At 50.8% G+C, this 24038-nt stretch overlaps 1 protein-coding gene across 1 annotated transcript in view; it reads left to right on the top strand.

Moving 5' to 3' along the window:
- Positions 1–24038, top strand: part of DNMT1 (DNA methyltransferase 1) — an 83820-nt gene that overhangs the window by 33462 nt on the left and 26320 nt on the right. Inside the window, exons 4-22 of the mRNA XM_075346490.1 lie at positions 2403–2601; positions 3277–3349; positions 3717–3798; positions 4900–4946; positions 5054–5102; positions 5207–5290; positions 5382–5491; positions 5575–5693; positions 8507–8515; positions 13282–13365; positions 13449–13600; positions 13680–13867; positions 21927–22104; positions 22195–22292; positions 22369–22519; positions 22594–22709; positions 22927–23128; positions 23209–23342; positions 23420–23593. Coding sequence (XP_075202605.1) covers positions 2403–2601; positions 3277–3349; positions 3717–3798; positions 4900–4946; positions 5054–5102; positions 5207–5290; positions 5382–5491; positions 5575–5693; positions 8507–8515; positions 13282–13365; positions 13449–13600; positions 13680–13867; positions 21927–22104; positions 22195–22292; positions 22369–22519; positions 22594–22709; positions 22927–23128; positions 23209–23342; positions 23420–23593 — 2249 coding nt within the window. The remainder of the gene's footprint in view (positions 1–2402; positions 2602–3276; positions 3350–3716; positions 3799–4899; positions 4947–5053; positions 5103–5206; positions 5291–5381; positions 5492–5574; positions 5694–8506; positions 8516–13281; positions 13366–13448; positions 13601–13679; positions 13868–21926; positions 22105–22194; positions 22293–22368; positions 22520–22593; positions 22710–22926; positions 23129–23208; positions 23343–23419; positions 23594–24038) is intronic.

Genomic DNA, 24038 nt, shown 5'->3' with positions numbered 1-24038 from the left:
TTTCCACTTCCTGGGCGAAGGAAAAATCCTTCCGGCCCCCAGCCGGGGCTGTGGTCACGACGGACGCGAGTCTGTCAGGGTGGGAAGCAGTCTTCCTCCACCACTCGGCTCAGGGAACCTGGACTCCGACAGAGTCCTCCCTTCAGATCAATGTTCTGGAGATAAGGGCAGTGGATCTAGCCCTAAAGGTGTTCCAGCGGTGGCTGGAGGGCAGGCAGATCCGAATTCAGTCGGACAACGCCACGGCGGTTGCGTACATCAACCACCAGGGCGGCACACGCAGTCGTCAAGCCTTCCGAGCAGTTCGGCGGATTCGGCTGTGGGCGGAAGCCACAGCCTCCACCATCTCCGCAGTTCACATCCCGGGCGTAAAAAAATTGGGAAGCAGATTTTCTCAGTCGCCAGGGCATGGACGCAGGGGAATGGTCTCTTCACCCGGACGTGTTTCTAGAGATCTGTTGCCGCTGGGGAACGCCGGACGTCGATCTAATGGCGTCTCGGCACAACAACAAAGTCCCGGCATTCATGGCTCGGTCCAAGGATCACAGAGCTCTGGCGGCAGACGCGCTAGTTCACGACTGGTCGCAGTTTCGACTGCCTTATGTATTTCCTCCTCTGGCACTACTGCCCAGAGTGTTACGCAAGATCAGGTCAGACTGTCGCCGCGCCATCCTCGTCGCTCCAGACTGGCCGAGGTGATCGTGGTACCCGAATCTGTGGCACCTCACGGTGGGTCAACCGTGGACACTCCCAGACCGACCAGACTTGCTGCCTCAAGGGCCATATTTCCTTCTGAATTCTGCGGCTCTAAACCTGACTGTGTGGCCATTGAGTCCTGGCTCCTAGCGTCATCAGGGATATCTCCAGATGTCATTGCCACCATGAGACAGGCCAGGAAACCAACGTCCGCCAAAAATCTATCACAGGACTTGGAGGATCTTCTTATCCTGGTGCTCTGATCAGGGATTTACTCCCTGGCCGTTTGCCTTGCCCACTTTTCTTTCTTTCCTTCAATCCGGAATGGACAAGGGCTTGTCTCTCGGCTCTCTCAAGGGACAAGTATCGGCGCTTTCCGGTCCCACCTTTTTACAAGCGTCCGTTAACACCCTCGGATCTTAACAGGGTGCTGACTACTCTTCAGAAGCCACTTTTCGAGCCGATGCGGGATCTCTCTATCTCGCCTTTCGCAAAGGGTGGCCTTCCTAGTGGCAGTCACATCACTCAGAGTGTCTCAGCTAGCAGCGCTGTCATGCAAAGCCCCCTTCCTGGTGTTTCACCAGGATAGGGTGGTTCTACGTCCGGTCCCGGACTTTCTCCCTAAGGTATCCCCGTTTCATCTCAATCAGGATATCGTCTTACCCTCTTTGGGTCCGCATCCAGTTCACCAATGTGAAAAGGATTTGCATTTATTAGATCTGGTGAGAGCACTCCGGCTCTACATTTCTCGCACGGCGCCCCTGCGCCGGTCTGATGCGCTCTTGTCCTTATCGCGGGCCAGAGTAAGGGATTTCAGGTTTTCAAGTCAACCTTGGCTCGGTGGATCAAGGAACCAATTCTTGAAGCCTACCGTTCTTTTAGGCTTCCGATTCCTGCAGGGCTGAAGGCCCATTCTACCAGAGCCGTCGGTGTCCTGGGCATTGCGACACCAGGCTACGGCTCGGCAGGTGTGTCAGGCGGCTACCTGGTCGAGTCTGCACACTTTCACGAAACACTATCAGGTGCATGCCGATGATTCGGCAGATGCCAGCCTAGGTAGGCGACTCCTTCAGGCGGCAGTTGCCCACCTGTAAGAGGGGGCCGTTTTTTCGGCTCTTTTTATCGAGGTATTCTTTTACCCACCCAGGGATTGCTTTTGGACATCCCAATTGTCTGGGTCTCCCAATGGAGCGACAAAGAAGGGAATTTTGTTTACTTACCGTAAATTCCTTTTCTTCTAGCTCCTATTGGGAGACCCAGCACCCGCCCCTGTTCCCTTCGGGCTGTTGTTCTTTTGTGTACACATGTTGTTCATGTTGAATGGTTCTTTTGGTTCATGGTTTCAGTTCTCCGAACAACATCCTTCGGATTGAATTTACCTTAGACCAATTTATAAGTTTCCTCCTTCCTGCTTTGGCACCAAAACTGATGAGCCCGTGATGCACGGGAGGGTGTATAGCAGAGGGGAGGGGTTACACTTTTTAAAGTGTAATGCTTTGTGTGGCCTCCGGAGGCAGAAGCTATACACCCAATTGTCTGGGACTCCCAATAGGAGCTAGAAGAAAAGGAATTTACGGTAAGTAAACAAAATTCCCTTCTTCAAGCCATAAAATGTCATACATGCTGTCCACATCAGGCTGCACATAAATGACTTTAAATAAATGCTCCAAAGGTGAACTTATTCTTTAAAATTGTGTTCTTTCCAGGAGCTATACCTGAAAAAGGTCAAGACTCTGCTCGGGAAGGAACTAAACATTGAAAACGGCACAGTGAATGGCGACGCCAACGGCTGCTCTCCTCCGAACGGCACTTGTGGAAGCGATGAGGAGGAGATGGAGGAAGCTGCTACACCAGCATCTAAAAGTCGTAAGGGGAGGAAGAGCAAGACCAACGGAGAGAACAGAAGTAATTAGACTGATTACGGGGGACAAAGGGCCTGTGGGAGGGTTATGAACTCCTGGGGTGTGTCATGGTGGGGGATCTGGTGCTGAATTGCACGATTCATGCTCATTTTCCCAACCTGTTTGTCACGGGGTCCTTCTCTGTTATCACACAATGAACAGAGCGAGGTAGTTGAATGATCCAAAAAAACGTTTATTCCAAGCAAACCAAAATGTCCATCAAATAATCCATAACAGAGGGTGAAATAGTTCAGTAATTGCATAAATGTCCCAGTGTTCAGTCACAATCATCCAGCAGTTGTTCTCCAAGTAAATCTGGGTTTCTCAGTCTCTCTGGGGTGCTGGCCGCAGCCTCAGAGGGTCAATCCATATCTTGTCCTTCCCATCCAGAATGACAAATTCTTTAGGTGAACAGAGTTTGGGTGGTTTCCAGGCCCCCCTCCCTCCAGACCTAGGGACAGAAGCACTGCAAGGGGATCTAACCTGACAGGGAAAACAATACATCGAATACAGACCACCACGCCCAAGACATGAACCCACACAAAATAGTCCAACCCACAATGTCGCACTGTCCATAGCCTTGCTTTACTGTATAGGCTGTCTTAGGAGAAGTGGGGGTATTTTACTTGTCAAACCTGTTTTTTATAAAATATATTTTTATTTTTTTTTTCTTCTACAGAATCTTCTGGTCGTGGAAGACCTGCAAAAAATGGAAGCAAACAGCCGACCATCCTGTCCATGTTCGCCAAAGGGTTAGTATCTTGGGTGGGATATTGACAGCAGTTGTGGGACTGGCTTATTTCAAGGGTATTACCACTTTTTTGGTTCTGCAAATTGGGATTTTTGAGTATCTATGCTGTAGGACTGGATCATTTTGGGTATTTTACCACTTTCTGGGTTCTAAGAATTGAAACCTGCAGATTTTTACTGATGGCGGGTGAAGCACAAGTCTAAGCCTCGGACACACATGTGGACTCTGCACACTTCTAGTATTGCAGATAGTGCCCGGCTTTCCCCCTGCCCCTAATAATCTTACATTACAACTGCTTGTAGATTCAGCCTATACCCTATCATGTTGCTTTGTATTAAGCTTTCTTTTTTCCCTCTTTAACCGTTTAGTCCCGGCAAGCGAAAGTCTAACGACTTAAACGGAGAAGTAAAAACTGAAACTGAAGTCTCGAAGGAAGAAGACCCTGAAGAGGTACAATATATTGACCTGGGTACTTAAAATAAAAATGGGGTACACTTAACCCTCTTCAGCCCCTGGGCACTTTCCGTTGTTGTGTTTTTTGTTTTGTTTTTTTGTTGTCTCGAGCTGACATTTTTTTAACTGTACCATTTTTGCGCAGATGCTACGTTTTAATCGCCTGTTATTGCATTTTGCGCAAACTTGCGGCGACCAAAAAACGTAATTTCGGTGTTTGGAATTTTTTGCCGCTACGCCATTTACTAAGCAGATTAATTGATTTTATATTTTGATCGGGCATTTCTGAACGCGGCAATACCAAATGTGTGGTGTGTGTGGGTTTTTTTTTTTTTCTCTAGTCTCCCTAGGGGGCTATATGGATCAACAATCCGATTGCTCCTATCGCTCGATCTCGGCTACAGAGCCGAGAGCTGCAGATATGCTGCGTTACACTCAATGCCGGAAGTATGCCGGCATTGAGAGGAAGTGACTCATGTTAGCTACAGGCGTCATCACGTGACCCTGTGCTACCATGGCAACTACCGAAAGTCATGTGATCACGCACGCGACTTCCGGTGGGGGCGGCGGTAAGTGAAAGTAATGGCCGCGCGCATATACATCTCGCTGCCAGACTTTCGCAGCGATACTTAAGGGGTTAAGTTGCGGGTGGAACGCAATCCCACTCGTAACATGCAGGCACACGTCAGCTGTTAAACAGCTAAAATGTGCTCGGATCGTTGCGACCTGCCCACGGCAGGGGGCGGGGATTAACCTCACACGATGTATGATGGATATATCCGTCATGGTTCATGAAGGGGTTAGAGATTTGTCCAGGATTAGAAATGTGGCTGGCAATACCCCCTATGGTTTGTCTGGTATTGCAACCCCACTGACTAGGGCGTAGCTGTAATGCTGCACAGAACCTTCACAACAAGGCTTTTTGGAAGAAGGAAGCTGTGTTTTTAATATGGGACAAACCCCCCCTTAATTTTTGTGGACCTCAATCTCTCTATGCTTTTATTTCTTGTATCGGCCATTTCAGGTTTAGTAGGTGGATTCAGATCTTGTACGGACCTTTCATTCATGGTAGAATTGTGTTTTTTGCCCATGGCTTAGGAGCAAGTAGAGAAGAAGCCAAAAGTGGAACCTAAAGAGGAAGATGGGTAAGGATGACAGCGCCATAGCTTGGCATGTTAAGTTTTGTTTACTAGGCCAGCTCAACCTTGGTTTTGTCACCATCTTTAAACTTTGGGTTATTCCTTCCTTCTAGAACTGTCAAACAAGAAACCCCAAAGGCCACACCTGTTCAAGCACCAAAGGTAAAACCTTTATCACATCTGATGCCAAAGGATATGCAGATTGGGACTTGTACTTTTTTTTTTTTTTTTTTTTTTTTAATTTAACCCCCTCCTTTTCCTTTCAGACTCCACCTCCAAAGTGTCTTGATTGCCGGCAGTATCTAGATGACCCCGATCTCAAGTACTTCCAGGGGGACCCGGACGATGCAGTAAGTCAGATTTTGGAGCTTTTAATGACGGGGATAAATAAGCAGCTGCTTCTCTTGGGAGAAAAAATAAATTTTGGTTTTTTTTTTTTAGCTGGAGGAACCAGAAATGTTAACAGACGAGCGCCTGTCACTGTTTGACGCCAATGAGGACGGCTTTGAGAGCTATGAGGACCTTCCCCAGCACAAGGTCACCTGCTTCAGGTGTGTCTGGTTCTCTGCCCAGCTGCTTCCTTGTCTTCTGTATCCAGTCTTCTAAGTCCTTTCTATACGTTTCTTGATTTCAGTATTTATGACAAGAAGGGCCATCTCTGTCCTTTCGACTCTGGCTTGATTGAGAAGAACGTGGAATTGTACTTTAGCGGCGTCGTGAAGCCAATCTATGACGACAGTCCGGCTCTGGATGGTGAGTGAGCGCTCCAAGTCATGTGGTTTTTATTTATTTATTTTTTTTTTTTGGTAATTTTAGGAAGACTGATTCTTTGGTGCATTGTTCATCTGATGTGTGATCGAGACCATGTAATAGTCAAGAACACTATGAACACGACCAAATTGTAGTAAACGTTTGAAGTCACAATTTCTCTGGTGCTTAAAGAGGACCAACCACCGGGATTTTCACACATAAACCAAAGCTAGTGCTATACTGGCACTATCGCGCTGATTCTATTCATGCCTTTAGTTGTGAGATAGGATATATAATTTCTTTGTCGCTCCATTGGGAGACCCAGACAATTGGGTGTATAGGCTATGCCTCCGGAGGCCGCACAAAGTATTACACCAAAAGTGTAAAGCCCCTCCCCTTCTGCGTATACACCCCCCGTGCTCCCACGGGCTCCTCAGTTTTTTGCTTTGTGCGAAGGAGGCAGACATCCACGCATAGCTCCACAGCTTAGTCAGCAGCAGCTGCTGACTATGTCGGATGGAAGAAAAGAGGGCCCATAACAGGGCCCCCAGCATGCTCCCTTCTCACCCCACTCTTGTCGGCGGTGTTGTTAAGGTTGAGGTATCCATTGCGGGTACGGAGGCTGGAGCCCCAATGCTGTTTTCCTTCCCCATCCCCCTTAGGGCTCTGGGTGAAGTGGGATCCCATCGGTCTCCAGGCACATGAGACCGTGCTCCATCCACAGCTCCTGAGGACTCTGCTGGATAGGAGCCGAGTATCGTTCAGGGACATGGCCCTGCTACTTTGAGGTACTCTGTGTCCCCGTGGGGACCGCGCACAGCAACACTCCAGCATTGCTGGGTGTGCTAGTGCACCGGGGACCGCGGCGCTGACTGCGTTTGTGCCATTACACACTGCAGCGTCGCTGAGTGTGTTAGTGTATGGGGACTGCCGCGTTGACCGCCGCTGCCATTGTTATCACTGCGGCGCGGCTGGGACTGTTAGTGCGCCGGGGACTTCCGCGCCGACCGCGCTTATACGGCGGCCGCGCTGATAACTCGAGTCCCCGGCTTTTGCGGCCTAGTCTTTTTTTCTTCCCGCCCCCAGCCCTGCCAGTCAGGGGAAGGGCGGGACGCTGTACAGGACGGCAGCACTGAGGGCTGGAGCATGCTTTGCATACTCCACCCCCCTCACTCTGCACAGTGGGGCACCAGTTCCCGCACTTTCTGGGTCACGCCCACGGCTCCCTCCTCTCCTCAGGACGCCGGCAGCCATTCCTGTCAGCTCCCCTGACGCTGCAGAGGGGAGACAAGCTCTGGGGGACCCAGGCAGGGATGCTGGTGGCCACACAACCGCTTTAAGCGGTCGGTAATCAGCACCTGAGGTGCTGGCCCCACTTGTGCTGAAGTGTAATTATAGATTATGTTTATAGGCTATACTTTACACTGTATGGTGCACGGTGGATTTCTGGCTATATACCCTATTGTGTTGCTCAGGGGAGACAACAGCATGGCACCCACAAGAGGCAGGGGTGCCAAAACACAGGCTTACTATGCTGCCTGCGCCGCATGTACGGCTATACTGCCGGCAGGTTCCACTGACCCTCATTGTGTGCAATGCTCGGCCCCTGTGGCACTTGCTCAGCCAGAGCCTCTGCTAAGGGGGGCCCAGGGGGAACCACCAGCTAACACTGTCCAGGTGACAGGGACGGAGTTTGCAGTTTTTACTGACAGACTTTCTGAAACTATAGCTAAGATTCTAGAAGCTTTGCAGTTCAGACCAGTATCTCAGACCATGGGCACTGTGGTATCATTGTCCCCTGGTTCCCCTCAGTTGGAACAACAATGTTCCCCCGGGGTGTCTCATGGATCCCAGGGTGAGGTCTCTGACACGGACCGCAGCCCCAGACCGACTAAGCGAGCTCGCTGGGAAATCCCCTCTACCCCATCACATTGTTCAGGGTCTCAGAAGGGGGACTCTCTGTATGATGAAGCGGAGGTAGCTGATCAGGATTCGGATCCTGAGGCCGCTCTCAACCTTGATACTCCTGATGGTGACGCCATAGTGAATGATCTTATCGCGTCCATACATCAAAGGTTGGATATTTCTCCCTCGGCTCCTCCAGTGGAGGAGTCAGCCTCTCAGCAGGAGAAATTCCGTTTCAGGTTCCCCAAGCGTACAACGAGTATGTTTCTGGATCACTCCGACTTCAGAGAGACAGTCCAGAAACACCGAGTTTGTCCAGATAAGCGTTTTTTCCAAGCGCCTTAAGGATACACGTTATCCCTTCCCCCCGGACGTGGTCAAGGGCGGGACTCAGTGTCCCAAGGTGGATCCTCCAATCTCCAGACTGGCGGCTAGATCCATAGTTGCTGTTGAAGATGGGGCTTCACTCAAGGATGCCACTGACAGACAGATGGAGCTCTGGTTGAAATCCATCTATCAAGCTATCGGCGCGTATTTTGCTCCAGCATTCGCAGCCGTATGGGCACTCCAAGCTATTGCAGCGGGTCAAGCGCAAATTGATGCACTCACACGTACGTCTGCGCCGCAAGTGGCGTCCATAACTTCTCAAACGTCGGCATTTGCGTCCTACGCTATTAATGCTGTCCTGGACTCTGCGAGCCTACGGCGGTTGCAGCCGACAATTCGGTGGCAATACGCAGAGCCTTGTGGCTACGGGAATGGAAGGCAGATTCGGCTTCCAAAAACTGCTTAACCGGTTTGCCATTTTCTGGCGACCGTTTGTTTGGTGAGAGGCTGGATGAAATCATCAAACAATCCATGGGAAAGGAAACATCCTTACCCCAAGCCAAACCAAAACTACCCCAACAGAGGAGGGGACAGTCGAGGTTTCGGTCCTTTCGGGGTGCGGGCAGGTCCCAATTCTCCTCGTACAAAAGGCCTCAGAAGGATCAGAGGAACTCCGATCCATGGCGGTCTAAGTCAAAGACATTCTGTCTCACGGTTACAGGATAGAGTTCGGCTCTCGTCCTCCGACTCGATTTTTCAGAACATCTCCGCCTCCCGAGCGAGCCGATGCTCTTCTGCAGGCGCTGGGCACTCTGAAGACAGAAGGAGTGGTGGTCCCTGTTCCTGTTCAGCAACAGGGTCACGGTTTTTACTCCAACCTGTTTGTGGTTCCAAAGAAGGACGGGTCTTTCTGTCCTGTCCTGGACCTAAAACTGCTCAACAAACACGTAAAGACCAGGCGGTTCCGGATGGAATCCCTCCGCTCCGTCATCGCCTCAATGTCCCAAGGAGATTTCCTTGCATTGATCGATATCAAAGATGCTTATCTCCACGTACCGATTGCTCCAGAGCATCAGCGCTTCCTGCGCTTCGCCATAGGAGACGAACACCGGCAGTTCGTGGCACTGCCGTTCGGCCTGGCGACAGCCCCACGGGTTTTCACCAAGGCCATGGCTGCAGTAGTTGCGGTCTTCCACTCTCAGGGTCACTCGGTGATCCCTTACTTAGACGATCTGCTGGTCAAGGCTCCCTCTCAAGAGGCATGCCAGCACAGCCTCACCGCGACTCTGGAGACTCTCTCGAGTTTCGGGTGGATCATCAATTTTCCAAAGTCAAATCTGACACCGGCCCAATCGCTGGCATATCTTGGCATGGAGTTTTCATACCCTCTCAGCGATAGTGAAGCTTCCGCTGAACAAGCAGCGCTCACTGCAGACGGGGGTGCAATCTCTCCTTCAAGGTCAATCACACCCCTTGAGGCGCCTCATGCACTTCCTGGGGAAGATGGTGGCAGCAATGGAGGCAGTCCCGTTCGCGCAGTTTCACCTGCGTCCTCTTCAATGGGACATCCTACGCAAATGGGACAGGAAGCCGACGTCCCTCGACAGGAACGTCTCCCTCTCTCAGGCAACCAAAGCTCCCCTTCAGTGGTGGCTTCATCCCACTTCATTATCGAAGGGGAAATCCTTCCTACCCCCATCCTGGGCGGTGGTCACGACGGACGCGAGTCTGTCAGGGTGGGGAGCAGTTTTTTCTCCACCACAGGGCTCAGGGTACGTGGACTCGGCAAGAGTTCTCACTTCAGATCAATGTTCTGGAGATCAGGGCAGTGTATCTAGCCCTAAAAGCGTTCCAGCAGTGGCTGGAAGGCAAGCAGATCCGAATTCAGTCGGACAATTCCACAGCGGTGGCTTACATCAACCACCAATGAGGAACACGCAGTCGGCAAGCCTTCCAGGAGGTCCGGCGGGTTTTGATGTGGGTGGAAGCCACGGCCTCCACCATCTCCGCAGTTCACATCCCGGGCGTGGAAAACTGGGAAGCAGATTTTCTCAGTCGCCAGGGCATGGACGCAGGGGAATGGTCCCTTTACCCGGACGTGTTTCAGGAGATCTGTTGCCGCTGGGGGATGCCGGACGTCGACCTAATGGCGTCCCGGCACAACAACAAGGTCACGGCATTCATGGCACGTTCTCACGATCACAGAGCTCTGGCGGTAGACGCCTTAGTTCAGGATTGGTCGCAGTTTCAACTCCCTTATGTGTTTCCTCCGCGGGCACTGTTGCCCAGAGTGTTACGCAAGATCAGGACCGACTGCCGCCGCGCCATCCTCGTCGCTCCAGACTGGCCGAGGAGGTCGTGGTACCCGGATCGGTGGCATCTCACGGTCGGCCAACCGTGGGCACTACCAGACCGACCAGACTTGCTGTCTCAAGGGCCGTTTTTCCATCTGAATTCTGCGGCCCTCAACCTGACTGTGTGGCCATTGAGTCCTGGATCTTAGCGTCTTCAGGATTATCTCAAGAGGTCATTGCCACTATGAGACAGGCTAGGAAACCAACGTCCGCCAAGATCTACCACAGGACGTGGAAGATATTCCTGTCATGGTGCTCTGATCAGGGTCTTTCTCCCTGGCCATTTGCCTTGCCCACTTTTCTGTCCTTTCTTCAGTCCGGATTGGAAAAGGGTTTGTCGCTTGGCTCCCTTAAGGGACAAGTCTCTGCGCTCTGTTTTTTTTTTTTTTTCAGAAGCGCTTGGCCAGACTTCCACAGGTACGCACGTTCCTGCAGGGGGTTTGTCACATCGTCCCTCCTTACAAACGTCCGTTGGAACCCTGGGATCTGAACAGGGTGCTGATGGTTCTTCAGAAACCACCGTTCGAGGCAATAAGGGATATTTCTCTCGCACGCCTTTCGCAGAAAGTGGTTTTCCTAGTAGCAGTCACTTCACTTCGGAGAGTGTCTGAGCTAGCAGCATTGTCATGCAAAGCCCCTTTCCTGGTGTTTCACCAGGACAAGGTGGTTCTGCGCCCGGTTCCGGAATTTTACCTAAGGTGGTATCCCCTTTTCATCTCAATCAGGATATCTCCTTACCCTCTTTTTGCCCTCATCCAATTCACCAATGTGAAAAGGATTTGCACTTGTTAGATCTGGTGAGAGCACTCAGACTCTACATTTCTCGTATGGCGCCCCTGCGCCGCTCGGATGCACTCTTTGTCCTTGTCGCTGGCCAGCGTAAAGGGTCACAGGCTTCCAAATCAACCCTGGCTCGGTGGATCAAGGAACCAATTCTCGAAGCTTACCGTTCTGCTGGGCTTCCGGTTCCCTCAGGGCTGAAGGCCCATTCTACCAGAGCCGTGGGTGCGTCCTGGGCTTTGAGGCACCAGGCTACGGCTCAACAGGTGTGTCAGGCAGCTACCTGGTCGAGCCTGCACACTTTCACGAAACACTATCAGGTGCATACCTATGCTTCAGCGGATGCCAGCCTAGGTAGGCGAGGCGGTTGCCCACCTGTAGGACGGAGCCGTTACGGCTCTATTATGAGGTATTATTTACCCACCCAGGGACTGCTTTTGGACGTCCCAATTGTCTGGGTCTCCCAATGGAGCGACAAAGAAGGGAATTTTGTTTACTTACCGTAAATTCCTTTTCTTCTAGCTCCAATTGGGAGACCCAGCACCCGCCCCTGTTTTTTTGTGTACACATGTTGTTCATGTTGAATGGTTTCAGTTCTCCGATATTCCTTCGGATTGAATTTACTTTAAACGAGTTTATAATTTTTTTTTTCCTCCTTCTTGCTTTTGCACCAAAACTGAGGAGCCCGTGGGAGCACGGGGGGTGTATACGCAGAAGGGGAGGGGCTTTACACTTTTGGTGTAGTACTTTGTGCGGCCTCCGGAGGCATAGCCTATACACCCAATTGTCTGGGTCTCCCAATTGGAGCTAGAAGAAAAGGAATTTACGGTAAGTAATCAAAATTCCCTTCTGAAATATGGGCAAGTAAAGCTTGTGACATGCACTGTTTGATAGATGCTGCAGAATAGATGGGTCGGGTTTTGCTAGTTATTCCTGCCCCTAGCTGCCTGCCTGTCTTTCCTCCCCCCCCTAATAGACTGGTGAGGAATGACAGGCAGCAGACGGGTGGGAATAACCAGTAAAACCCAACTCTATATACTGTAGCACCTATCAATCAAATAACAGTGCATTTCACAAACTTTGCTTGTTTATATTTCAGAAACTATACATCCAATCTCATAGCTAAAGGTATTGTAACGACCTGTGCCCTGAATGTATTGGACACACATCTGGCAGCGGGATTGAGGCACACAGGAGCACTCTGTCATTTAAACAGTTTTTGCGGTTTATTCAAGCATGTTATAATCCGCTAACACAATTACAGTAACATGCCACTATCGTGTGTGTGTGTGTGTGTGTGTCTCAATACATACAGCGTCCCCATGCCGGCATCACAGCCTTCATTCGGATACAGCTGAGGGGTCAGTGAGTAAAGACAAATATGGTGGTCTTCACTTGCTGACACCCAGTCAGCTCACAACCCACTTCTTCTGGGGTAAGATACCCATTCAGGAGACTCGGCACACTCCCCACATGGTCTCACTATGTTCTCCAGCAGGGCCATATCCTTCCAGGACCCTGGTAGACTACTGTATGATCACAACCAGACACATGATTTCCTCCCAGTCACACCCCTGGGTGGGAGGTATGTGGATGGTCAGTCCCGCCCATCACTTATGACCATCCCATGAATCTAGCCCTGAAACATGTTGCCAAAAAGACATGTGGAACTAAAAGTCTCGAACACTCCTGGTTCATGGCAGAAGTTCTCTGCGACACATACCAGCCATTTCCAATATTAGAGTGCCATCTTACAATGTATAGAATCAGCATTATAGTGCCAGTATAGCACTGGCTTTAGTTTATATAGGAAAATCCCAGTGGTTGGTCCTCTTTAATGCACTCATGTATCTTCTTGCCTGTTTGCTCAGGTGAGTCTGTAGGGAACCTACCATTAGGCTTGCAATGTGCAAACTGGTTCTCCTCCAGAAGAAAGCTAGCACCATCCCCACCCCAATTTGCCTGGCGTGAGCGTCTCTATGCCAGCATGTAGTATCGGCAAAGAAAAGCTACCCCAACTTATATTAAACCCATTATAGGTAGTCTAACTCCCTACTTCACCATCCACTAGGAGGAGCAGGGGTGAGGTGCTGTAAGGTCATCGAGGGTGGCTGCTGTCAGAGCTGACTATAGTTATGAGGCCTCTGATGCTATTGTCTGGGGGCTCATTTTGACCTAATTTGACAATGTGTATATTCACATTTTTGGCTTACAGGTGGAGTGAGGGCGAAGAAAGCTCGGCCCTATTAATGCTTGGTGGATCACCGGCTTTGATGGAGGAGAAAGGGCTCTGATTGGGTTTACGACCGGTGAGGATTCTAGTGTCTTCCGTTGACTCCGGTCTGTCTCCACTCCCGGCTATCTCTCATCTCCGTCTCGTTCTCTGCTCCAGCATTTGCCGATTATTTCCTGATGGACCCCAGCGAGGAGTACAGTCAGATCTTTGCCTTGATGCAAGAGAAGATCTACATGAGTAAAATAGTGGTGGAGTTTCTCCAGAACAATCCAGACGTTAGCTATGAGGATCTGCTCAACAAGATAGAGGTGAGATGAGACACTAAAGACCTCTTGCTGGTTTTATCTGGACGGCGGTGTGAACTCCTTTCAATCGTCTACTTTTTAGACCACAGTCCCTCCATCAGGGCTGAACTTCAACCGCTTCACTGAAGACTCTCTGCTGAGGCACGCACAGTTTGTGGTGGAGCAGGTGGAGAGCTACGATGACGCCGCCGACAGCGATGAACAGCCGGTCATTATTACCCCTTGTATGAGGGACCTGATCAAACTCGCTGGTGTCACACTGGGAAAGAGGTGGGTGACTCGCCCTAGAGGAAGGAAACCTGCTCATCATAAAGTGATGTCCTATTGTCATGTTACTCTGTGACATGAAAGTAGCCCTTTATCTTATAAAGGAAAGTTGTCAGGTGACTTTTGTAGTACAGTACGAATACCTTTTTTAAATGGGGCTTAATGAGAACTTTCAGGATCAGGAAGCTTTATTGCTCTACCTTATCCTGTTATCTTGCTGTAAGCTCCATAGAATTCAGTGTCTTTGCAGGCTAGTCAAGTGTAATATGAATACAACTTGCATATTCACAGCTCCCCCCCCCCCCCCCCCCATCTAAAAGTTGACTCACTGCTGAGGTGGGAGGGAGTGTGGGAAGGGGCTGCAGTGCAAATTCAGTTTAGATTCGCTTCTCAGTGATGCCAGCCCTGAGTATAGAGCATTGGATGCGCAGTTTGTATTTATATCTGCTTGACTAGCTACTTTGTCAGACTGAATTCTGCAGAGCTTACAACAAGATAACAGGATAGGGTAGAGCAATAAGCCACGGAGTCTAAAAGGTCTCTCTAATCCCTAGTTAAGATAATATTAATATTGTACTAAAAAAATAAACTGACAGATTCCCTTTCACTCAAAGATCATATATAATTTTCTTTTTTTTTTTTTTTTTTGGGTGCACAGAATTGCAATGCTTATTTATGGCCACCTGACGTTTCATTATGTAGTTGCTCCACTTAAAGGGAACCTGTCACGTGTCCCCCCCCCCCCCCCCCCCCCCCCCCCCAACATCCACTATTAAACCAAAATTAGCACCACCTACAGCTCCTGTGCTGCTTTCTATGAAGGTGCACCTTGTTGCTGTACCCCCCCCCCTACCTGAAGACCTCAAAGAATTTATAAAATCTCCAGTTTCCTATGCAAATTAACTTTTGGCCAGATGGGCGGGCTCATTTTCGGCTCGTGTCCTTCCTTCTGGCCTTGCTCACCCGTCCCCCGTGAGCGAGGCCATGTGATTGACATGGATGAACACAACGCCGCCGTCATCATCCACGCTGCTGGTGAAGTCTTGCGCAGGCACAGTACGCTGTGCCCCTATCATGGACCTGAGCGGAAAGCTTCCCTCACTCGTGCTGGTGATGGATTTGCGCAGGCACAATATGGGCGGCACTGTGCATGACCTCACCAGCGTCAGCCTCGTACCCACCCATAATCTTGCACCTGCGCAAATACATCACTGAAGCAAGGGAAGCTTTCTGCTCAGGCCCGCGATGGGGGCACAGCAAACTGCGCCTGCGCAAGACTTCGCCAGCAGCATGGATGACGCCACCCGCCATCAATGTCAATCATGACGGGGATGGTGAGCAAGGCCAGAAGGAAGGACACGAGCTGAAATAGAGCTCGCCCACCTTAACACAGATCATTTGCATATGAAACGGGAACTTTTTATAAAGTTCTTCGGGGTCTGCAAGGGGGGGGGCCAGCAACAAGGTGCACCTTCATAGAATGCAGCCCAGGAGCTGCAGAAGGTGATACTTTTGGTTTAATAAAGGGAACCTGTCACCAGGTTTTTTTTTTTTTCTTTTTCTCCTTAACTGCCTCTTTCGAAAATAGGCAAGGTCAATCAATTTGCTTTTGTTGCTGCTGATAAAGGCAGATACTGGCTGTCCAACACAGCCAGCACCTGCTGTGTAATAGTGACCACATTTCCTGAAGTTGTTCCTTTAAACCCACACATGTCAAAGGTGTTTTAAAACTTCAAAACCTTTGCAATGTGACTTTCTTTTTCGCTCCTAATTGGGAGACCCAGACAGTGGGTGTATAGCTACTGCCTCTGGAGGCCGCACAAAGAACTACACTTAAAAGTGTAAGGCCCCTCCCCTTCTGGCTATACACCCTCCCGTAGGAGTACGGATTCCTCAGTTTTAGCTTTGTGCGCAGGAGGTCAGACACGCACGCATAGCTCCATTGTTTTTAGTCAGCAGCAGCTGCTGACTATGTCGGATGGAAGAAAAGAGGGTCTTTATAGACTCCCAGCATGCTCCCTTCTCACCCCACTTATGTCGGAGGTGTTTGTAAGGTTGAGGTACCCATTGCGGGTACGGCGGCAGGAGCCCACATGCTGATTCCTTCCCCATCCCTTTTTACAGGGCTCTGGGTGAAGTGGGATTTACCGGTCTCCAGGCACTGAGACCGTGCTCCATCTACAGCCCCTGGAGAAGATGCTGGATGGAGCGGAGTACATCAGGGACATGGCCCTGCTTCCTCAAGGTACTCTGTGTCCCCGTGTATTTGGCGCTCACACCGCAGCATGCTGGGTGTTGTAGTGCGCCGGGGGACATCAGCGCTGCGGCGCTTGTGCCATGGCCTCATTCAGCTTCGCTGAAGCAGGCACATTTATGGGAATCGGTCGCGCCGGCCGCAGGGACTGCGGCGCGGCTGGCACTTGTAGTGCGCCGGGGACTTCAGCGCGGCCTGCGCTTTTACGGCGGCCGCGCTGATAACTAGAGTCCCCGGCTTTTGCGGCCTGCTTCCGTTCGTTCCCGCCACCCAGACCTGCCAGTCAGGAGAGGGGCGGGACGCTGCCCACTTCTAAGAATCGGTCGCGCCGGCCGCTGGAACAGCGGCGCGGCTGGCACTTGTGGTGCGCCGGAGACTTCAGCGCGGCCCGCGCTTTTACGGCGGCCGCGCTGATAAATCGAGTCCCCGGCTTTTGCGGCCTGGTTCCGTTCGTTCCCGCCCCCAGCCCTGCCAGTCAGGAGAGGGGCAGGACGCTGGCCAGTGCACAGCGCTGAGGGCTGGAGTCTTTTTTACATACTCCAGCCCTCACAGTCGGCACAGAGGGGACACTGTTTTCCCGCACTTTTGTTTGGGAACTCCCACGGACCGCCCCTCTCCACAGACGCCGGCAGCCATTCCTGCTGACACGCTGAGCTGCAGAGGGGAGCCGGGGAGACCCAGACAAGGAATTCTGCGCCTCTTACCCGCTATTCAGCGGGCGGTAAGCAGCCCTCAGGGCTCACCCCCTCTTGTGCCAGTAGTATTCTTAGTATTTTGTTTTTACAAATACTTGGTATTACATAGCGCTGGTCGCCCTTTGGCTATAGACTCTCTCACATTGCAGAGAGCCAGCAGCATGTCGTCCGTAAAACGCAAGGGTGCCAAAGCACAGACATTATATGCTTCCTGCACCGCATGTGGGACCTTTCTACCGGCAGGCTCCACGGACCCCCCATTGTGTGCAGTGCTCGGCTCCTGCGGCGCTTGCACAGCCGGGACCTCTGCTGGACGTGACCCAGGGTATACCACCTGTGAATGCTGTCCAGGTGACAGGAACTGAGTTTGCAGCTTTTGCTGACAGAATGTCTCTCACTATGTCACAAATTCTTGACACATTGCGAGCTAGGCCTGTACTTCAGGCCACGGACACTGTGCAATCATTGCCCCCTGGTCCCTCTCAGCTCAATTATCTCCAGGCTCCGGGACGGGCATCTACACCTCAGGGTGAAGACTCTGACTCGGACGATGGCCCCGGGCAGCCTAAGCGGGCTCGCTATGACGGGCCTTCACATTCATCTCAATGGTCAGGATCCCAGCGAGATGAATCTATAGGTGATGAGGCGGATGTAACTGATCAGGATTCTGATCCTGGGACCGCTCTCAATCTAGATACACCAGATGGTGACGCCATAGTTAATGATCTTATATTTAACATCAATAAGATGTTAAATATTTCCCCACCAGCTCCTCTTGTAGAGGAGTCAGCTTCGCAGCACGAGAGAATCCATTTCAGATACCCTAAGCGTACATTAAGCACTTTTCTGGACCACGCTGACTTTAGAAACGCAATCCAGAAACCCCACGCTTATCCTGAAAGGCGTTTTCCTAAACGGCTTAAAGATACACGCTACCCTTTTCCCACTGAAGTGGTCAAGGGTTGGACCCAGTGTCCAAAAGTGGATCCTCCAATTTCCAGGCTTGCAGCTAGATCCTTGGTTGCAGTTGAAGATGGAGCGGCACTTAAAGATGCCACTGACAGGCAGATGGAGCTCTGGCTGAAATCCATCTATGAAGCGATTGGAGCGTCATTAGCGCCTTCTTTTGCGGCCGTATGGGCACTCCAAGCTATCACGGCCGGGCTTGCGCGAGTCGACTCAGTCACACGTGCAGTTGCCCCGCAGGTAGCACCATTGACCTCGCAAATGGCGGCATTCGCGTCGTACGCGATTAATGCTGTTCTTGACGCTACAAGCCGCACGGCAGTGGCGTCAGCCAACTCTGTTGTTTTGCGTAGGGCCCTGTGGTTGAGACATTGGAAAGCAGATTCTCATTCCAAGAAGTGCTTAACCAATTTGCCTTTTTCTCGTGACCGATTGTTTGGAGAACGTTTAGATGAAATCATCAAACACTCCAAGGGTAAGGACTCTTCCTTACCGCAACACAGACAAAACAAGCCCCAACAGAGGAGGGGTCAGTCTGGTTATCAGTCTGGTTATCGGTCCTTTCGAGGACCGGGCAGGTCCCAATTCGCCTCGTCAAAAAAGACTCAAAAGGACCAGAGACGCTCAGATTCTTGGAGGTCTCAGTCACGCCCAAAAAGACCAGCCAGAGGAACCGTTGCCAAGACGGCGTCCTCCTGACTTGCGGTCTCCGATTCCCACACCCGCGGTCGGTGGGAGGCTGTCCCATTTTGGCGTCATTTGGCTAGCAAGCGTCAAAGACCGTTGGGTGAGAGATATTCTGTCTCACGGGTACAGGATAGAGTTCAATTCTCGTCCGCCAACTCGTTTCTTCAGAACTTCTCCACCACCAGACCGAGCCGATGCTCTGTTGCAGGCGGTGGCCGCTCTAAAGGCGGAAGGAGTGGTGACCTCCGTCCCTCTTCAGGAACAAGGTCACGGTTTTTACTCCAATCTGTTTGTGGTCCCAAAAAAGGACGGATCGTATCGACCCGTCCTGGATCTAAAGTTGCTCAACAGACACGTAAAAGTCAGGAGGTTCCGGATGGAATCCCTACGCTCCGTCATAGCCTCAATGTCTCAAGGAGATTTTCTAGCATCAATAGACATCAAGGATGCGTATCTCCACGTGCCGATTGCACCAGAGCATCAGCGTTTCCTACGCTTCGTCATACACGACGAACACCTACAGTTCGTAGCGTTACCTTTCGGTCTGGCAACAGCCCCCCGGGTCTTCACCAAAGTCATGGCAGCAGTAGTGGCTGTTCTGCACTCGCAGGGTCACTCGGTCATCCCGTATCTAGACGACCTGCTTATAAAGGCACCCTCTCAAGAGGCATGCCAACTCAGTCTGAATGTGGCGCTAGACACTCTCCAGACTTTCGGGTGGATTATCAACTTTCCAAAGTCTCATCTAACCCCGACCCAATCTCTGACTTATCTTGGCATGGAGTTTCATACTCTATCAGCGATAGTGAGGCTTCCACTGGACAAGCAGTGCTCGCTACGGACTGGAGTGCAATCTCTCCTTCAGAGCCAGTCGCACTCACTGAGGCGCCTCATGCATTTCCTAGGAAAGATGGTAGCAGCAATGGAGGCAGTCCCGTTCGCGCAGTTTCATCTGCGCCCTCTACAATTGGACATTCTGCGCCAATGGGATGGGAAATCGACGTCCCTCGACAGAACTGTCTCCCTCTCTCAGACTGCCAAGGACTCTCTACGTTGGTGGCTTCTCCCCAACTCATTGTCACAGGGAAAGTCGTTCCTTCCCCCGTCCTGGGCAGTGGTCACGACAGATGCGAGCCTATCAGGGTGGGGAGCGGTGTTTCTCCACCACAGGGCTCAGGGCACGTGGACTCAGGAAGAGTCCACCCTGCAGATCAATGTTCTGGAAATCAGAGCAATCTATCTTGCCCTGCGAGCCTTCCAACAATGGCTGGAAGGCAAGCAGATTCGGATTCAGTCGGACAATTCCACGGCGGTGGCGTATATCAACCACCAAGGGGGAACACGCAGTCGCCAAGCTTTTCAAGAAGTCCAGCGGATTTTGACGTGGGTGGAAAGCAGAGCGTCCACCATATCCGCAGTTCACATCCCAGGCGTGGAAAACTGGGAAGCAGACTTTCTCAGTCGCCAGGGCATGGACGCAGGAGAATGGTCCCTTCACCCGGACGTGTTTCAACAGATCTGTTGCCGCTGGGGGACGCCGGACGTCGATCTGATGGCGTCACGGCACAACAACAAGGTCCCAGTTTTCATGGCACGGTCTCACGATCACCGAGCGCTGGCGGCAGACGCCTTGGTTCAGGATTGGTCGCAATTCCGACTCCCCTATGTGTTCCCACCTCTAGCATTGTTACCCAGAGTTCTCCGGAAAATCAAGTCCGACTGCCATCGAGCCATACTCGTCGCTCCAGATTGGCCAAGAAGGTCGTGGTACCCGGATCTGTGGCATCTCACGGTAGGCCAACCGTGGGCACTACCAGACCGTCCAGATTTGCTGTCTCAAGGGCCGTTTTTCCATCTGAATTCTGCGGCCCTGAACCTGACTGTGTGGCCATTGAGTCCTGGATCCTAGCGGCCTCAGGTTTATCTCAGGAAGTTGTTGCCACAATGAGACAAGCTAGAAAACCATCCTCAGCTAAGATCTATCACAGGACGTGGAAGATATTCTTAGCGTGGTGCTTGGCTCAAGGGTTTTCTCCCTGGCCATTTGCATTGCCAATTTTTCTTTCCTTCCTGCAGTCTGGGTTGGAAAAAGGTTTGTCCCTTAGCTCGCTTAAGGGTCAAGTCTCCGCATTATCCGTATTCTTTCAGAAGCGCTTGGCACGGCTTTCTAAAGTACGCACGTTTCTCCAAGGAGTTTGTCATATCGTTCCTCCTTACAGACGACCATTGGAACCCTGGGATCTGAACAAGGTTCTCCTTGCTCTCCAGAAGCCGCCTTTCGAGCCTTTGAAAGAGGTTCCCCTTTCCCGGCTTTCACAAAAGGTAGTTTTTCTTGTGGCGGTCATGTCTCTTCGAAGAGTGTCCGAGCTAGCGGCGTTATCTTGCAAATCTCCCTTCCTGGTGTTTCACCAAGACAAGGTAGTACTGCGTCCAATTCCAGAGTTTTCTCCCAAGGTGGTTTCTTCCTTTCATCTCAATCAGGATATCACTTTGCCATCTTTGTGTCCGCATCCAGTTCACCAATTTGAAAAGGGTTTACATCTGTTGGACCTGGTGAGAGCACTCAGGATTTACATTTCTCGCACGGCGCCTCTACGCCGTTCTGATGCGCTCTTTGTCCTAGTCGCTGGTCAGCATAAGGGATCGCAAGCTTCCAAATCCACCCTGGCGCGGTGGATCAAGGAACCAATTCTTCACACATACCGTTCTGCTGGGCTTCCAATTCCATCTGGACTGAAGGCCCATTCTACCAGAGCCGTTGGTGCGTCCTGGGCGTTGCGGCATCAGGCTACGGCTCAGCAAGTGTGCCAGGCAGCTACCTGGTCGAGTCTGCACACGTTTACCAAACACTATCAGATGCATACCTACGCTTCGGCAGATGCCAGCCTAGGTAGACAAGTCCTTCAGGCGGCGGTGGCCCACCTGTAGGAAGAGGCTGTCTGACAGCCCGTTCATGTGGTATCTTTTTACCCACCCAGGGACTGCTTTTGGACGTCCCACTGTCTGGGTCTCCCAATTAGGAGCGAAAAAGAAGGGAATTTTGTTTACTTACCGTAAATTCCTTTTCTTCTAGCTCCAATTGGGAGACCCAGCACCCGCCCTATCTGTTTTTAGGGTTTCGTTTTTCGGGTGCACATGTTGTTCATGTTGTTTCTTCAGTTCTCCGATCTTGTTATCGGATTGAATTTGTTTTTGAAACTGTTATTGGCTTTCCTCCTTCTTGCTTTGGTACTAAAACTGAGGAATCCGTACTCCTACGGGAGGGTGTATAGCCAGAAGGGGAGGGGCCTTACACTTTTAAGTGTAGTTCTTTGTGCGGCCTCCAGAGGCAGTAGCTATACACCCACTGTCTGGGTCTCCCAATTGGAGCTAGAAGAAAAGGAATTTACGGTAAGTAAACAAAATTCCCTTCTTTTATAGTCTGTGCAAACTATTCATTATCTTCTTCCTTTCTGTACAGACGGGCTGTGAGGAGACAAGCGATAAGACATCCCACAAAGATTGTAAAGGATAAGGGACCCACCAAGGCCACCACAACCAGGCTGGTGTACCAGATCTTTGACACTTTCTTCTCCGACCAGATTGAGAACAATGATGACAAGGAGAACGCTAAGCGCAGGCGTTGTGGAGTTTGTGAGGTAAGAGCCCACTGAAGAGCTTGGTATTCTGATTGCTCGTTATGTAGATGAGACCTTTCGGCGCCTAACTGAGGGGCCTTCTCCACCCAGGTCTGCCAACAGCCAGACTGCGGCAAATGCAAAGCCTGCCAAGACATGGTGAAGTTTGGAGGCACTGGTCGCAACAAGCAGGCCTGTCTGCAGAGGAGGTAACGTCCAACTACATACTTGTCCTTCTTCTGACCCATTGAGACACCACCTGACTATAATCTGACCTGTTATTAGGTGTCCAAACTTGGCTGTAAAGGAGGCCGATGAAGATGAGGAGCTGGACGACAATATTCCAGAGATGCCGTCTCCTAAGAAGATCCTCCAGGGGCGTAAGAAGAAGCAGGAGAAGAAAAACAGAATCTCTTGGCGAGGAGACCCAGTGAAGGTAAGGGGTCCCTAACATCTCGTATCTCCTATATAATTATCTTGATGGAAATATTAATCTGGTTCAATTTTCAGGTTGAAGGAAAGAAGGAATATTATCTGAAGGTGTCTATAGACGATGAAATCCTTGAAGTTGGTGACTGCGTGTCTGTAAGCCCGGATAATCCCACGGAGCCTTTGTATTTGGCAAGGTTGGTACTGCATATTGGGTGTAGACTAACAAGCCTCCTTAGATGCTACCCTGACTCCTAAACTTCACAGCTTCCTATTGACAATGCTTTTAAGGGGTTGGTCAGCAACCTTTTGTATCAGATCAGTTTTGATGGTGCCTGGATGCATGCCAGGATAACAACTCAGAGTGAGCCTGTGTTTATATTCATGAACATCCCCAATTTCTTTGCCCTTCAGGATTACCTCAATGTGGGAGGACTCTACGGGTCCCATGTTTCATGCGCACTGGTTCTGCCTGGGTACAGACACCGTCCTGGGAGCCACATCTGACCCTCTAGAGCTGTTCCTTGTGGATGAATGTGAAGACATGCAGCTGTCCTACATCCACGGCAAGGTTTTGGTGGTCTACAAAGCTCCTGCAGAAGACTGGTTCATGGAGGTGAGCTATGAACCCATTACTATACATGGAAATACTCCTGGCTTCATAACCTCACTGTCTTCTCTTGTGTGTAAACCTAGGGTGGTGTGGACCAAGAAAACAGCGAGGTGGAAGATGATGGGAAGTCCTACTTCTACCAGCTGTGGTACGATCCAGAGTACGCCCGTTTCGAGAGTCCACCGAAGGTGCAACCGGCTGAGGACAATAAGCACAAGTAAGTGATCAAACGGCAGAACTAGAGCCATTACTTACAAAAAAAACTGTTTGCTAATATGATTTCTCCTTCCTTAGGTTCTGTACTAGCTGTTCCAGGCTGGCAGAAATTAGGCAAAGGGAGATGCCCAAGGTGTTCGACATTGCTGATGACTTTGATGCAAAAGTTTGCTACAACATGGCCACGAAGAACGGTGCCCAATACAAGATTGGTGACGGAGTCTTACTCCTCCCTGATGCTTTCAACTTCAGGTATGAGAACCAGCAGACAAGCACTTGTGATACTTGGGTCCAATGTCTACTCCAAACCAAAAGTCACGGCTGATGGCTCTCAATGCTGTTGGACTTCCATATATAGCCAATTTCAGTGGACTCCAGGCAGTATGATCTCCTTAGAGGTAGTGATGTGGGACATACGGTGGCCGTAGACTTCCTTACGAGCTGTCAATGATGTCTCCAGCACAGGATGGCTACTACTTGGTGGTTGCTCAGGCATTGGGTGCAGCTTGTAAGCGGGATCCCATCAGATGTCATCCAAATTGGCACAGTCCATCACACTGAACCATCTTTAAAGGGAACCAGTCACCACCAGTGGGCTCTTTATATACAGCGTTCCAGAATACTGTATACAAGAGCCCAGGCCGCTGTATAGAACATAAAAATCACTTTATAATACTCACCTGCGGGGCAGTGCAGA

This window comes from Anomaloglossus baeobatrachus, chromosome 4, assembly GCF_048569485.1.
Source record: "Anomaloglossus baeobatrachus isolate aAnoBae1 chromosome 4, aAnoBae1.hap1, whole genome shotgun sequence".
Taxonomy (NCBI): domain Eukaryota; kingdom Metazoa; phylum Chordata; class Amphibia; order Anura; family Aromobatidae; genus Anomaloglossus; species Anomaloglossus baeobatrachus.
This window is presented reverse-complemented; position numbering and strand designations above follow the sequence as displayed.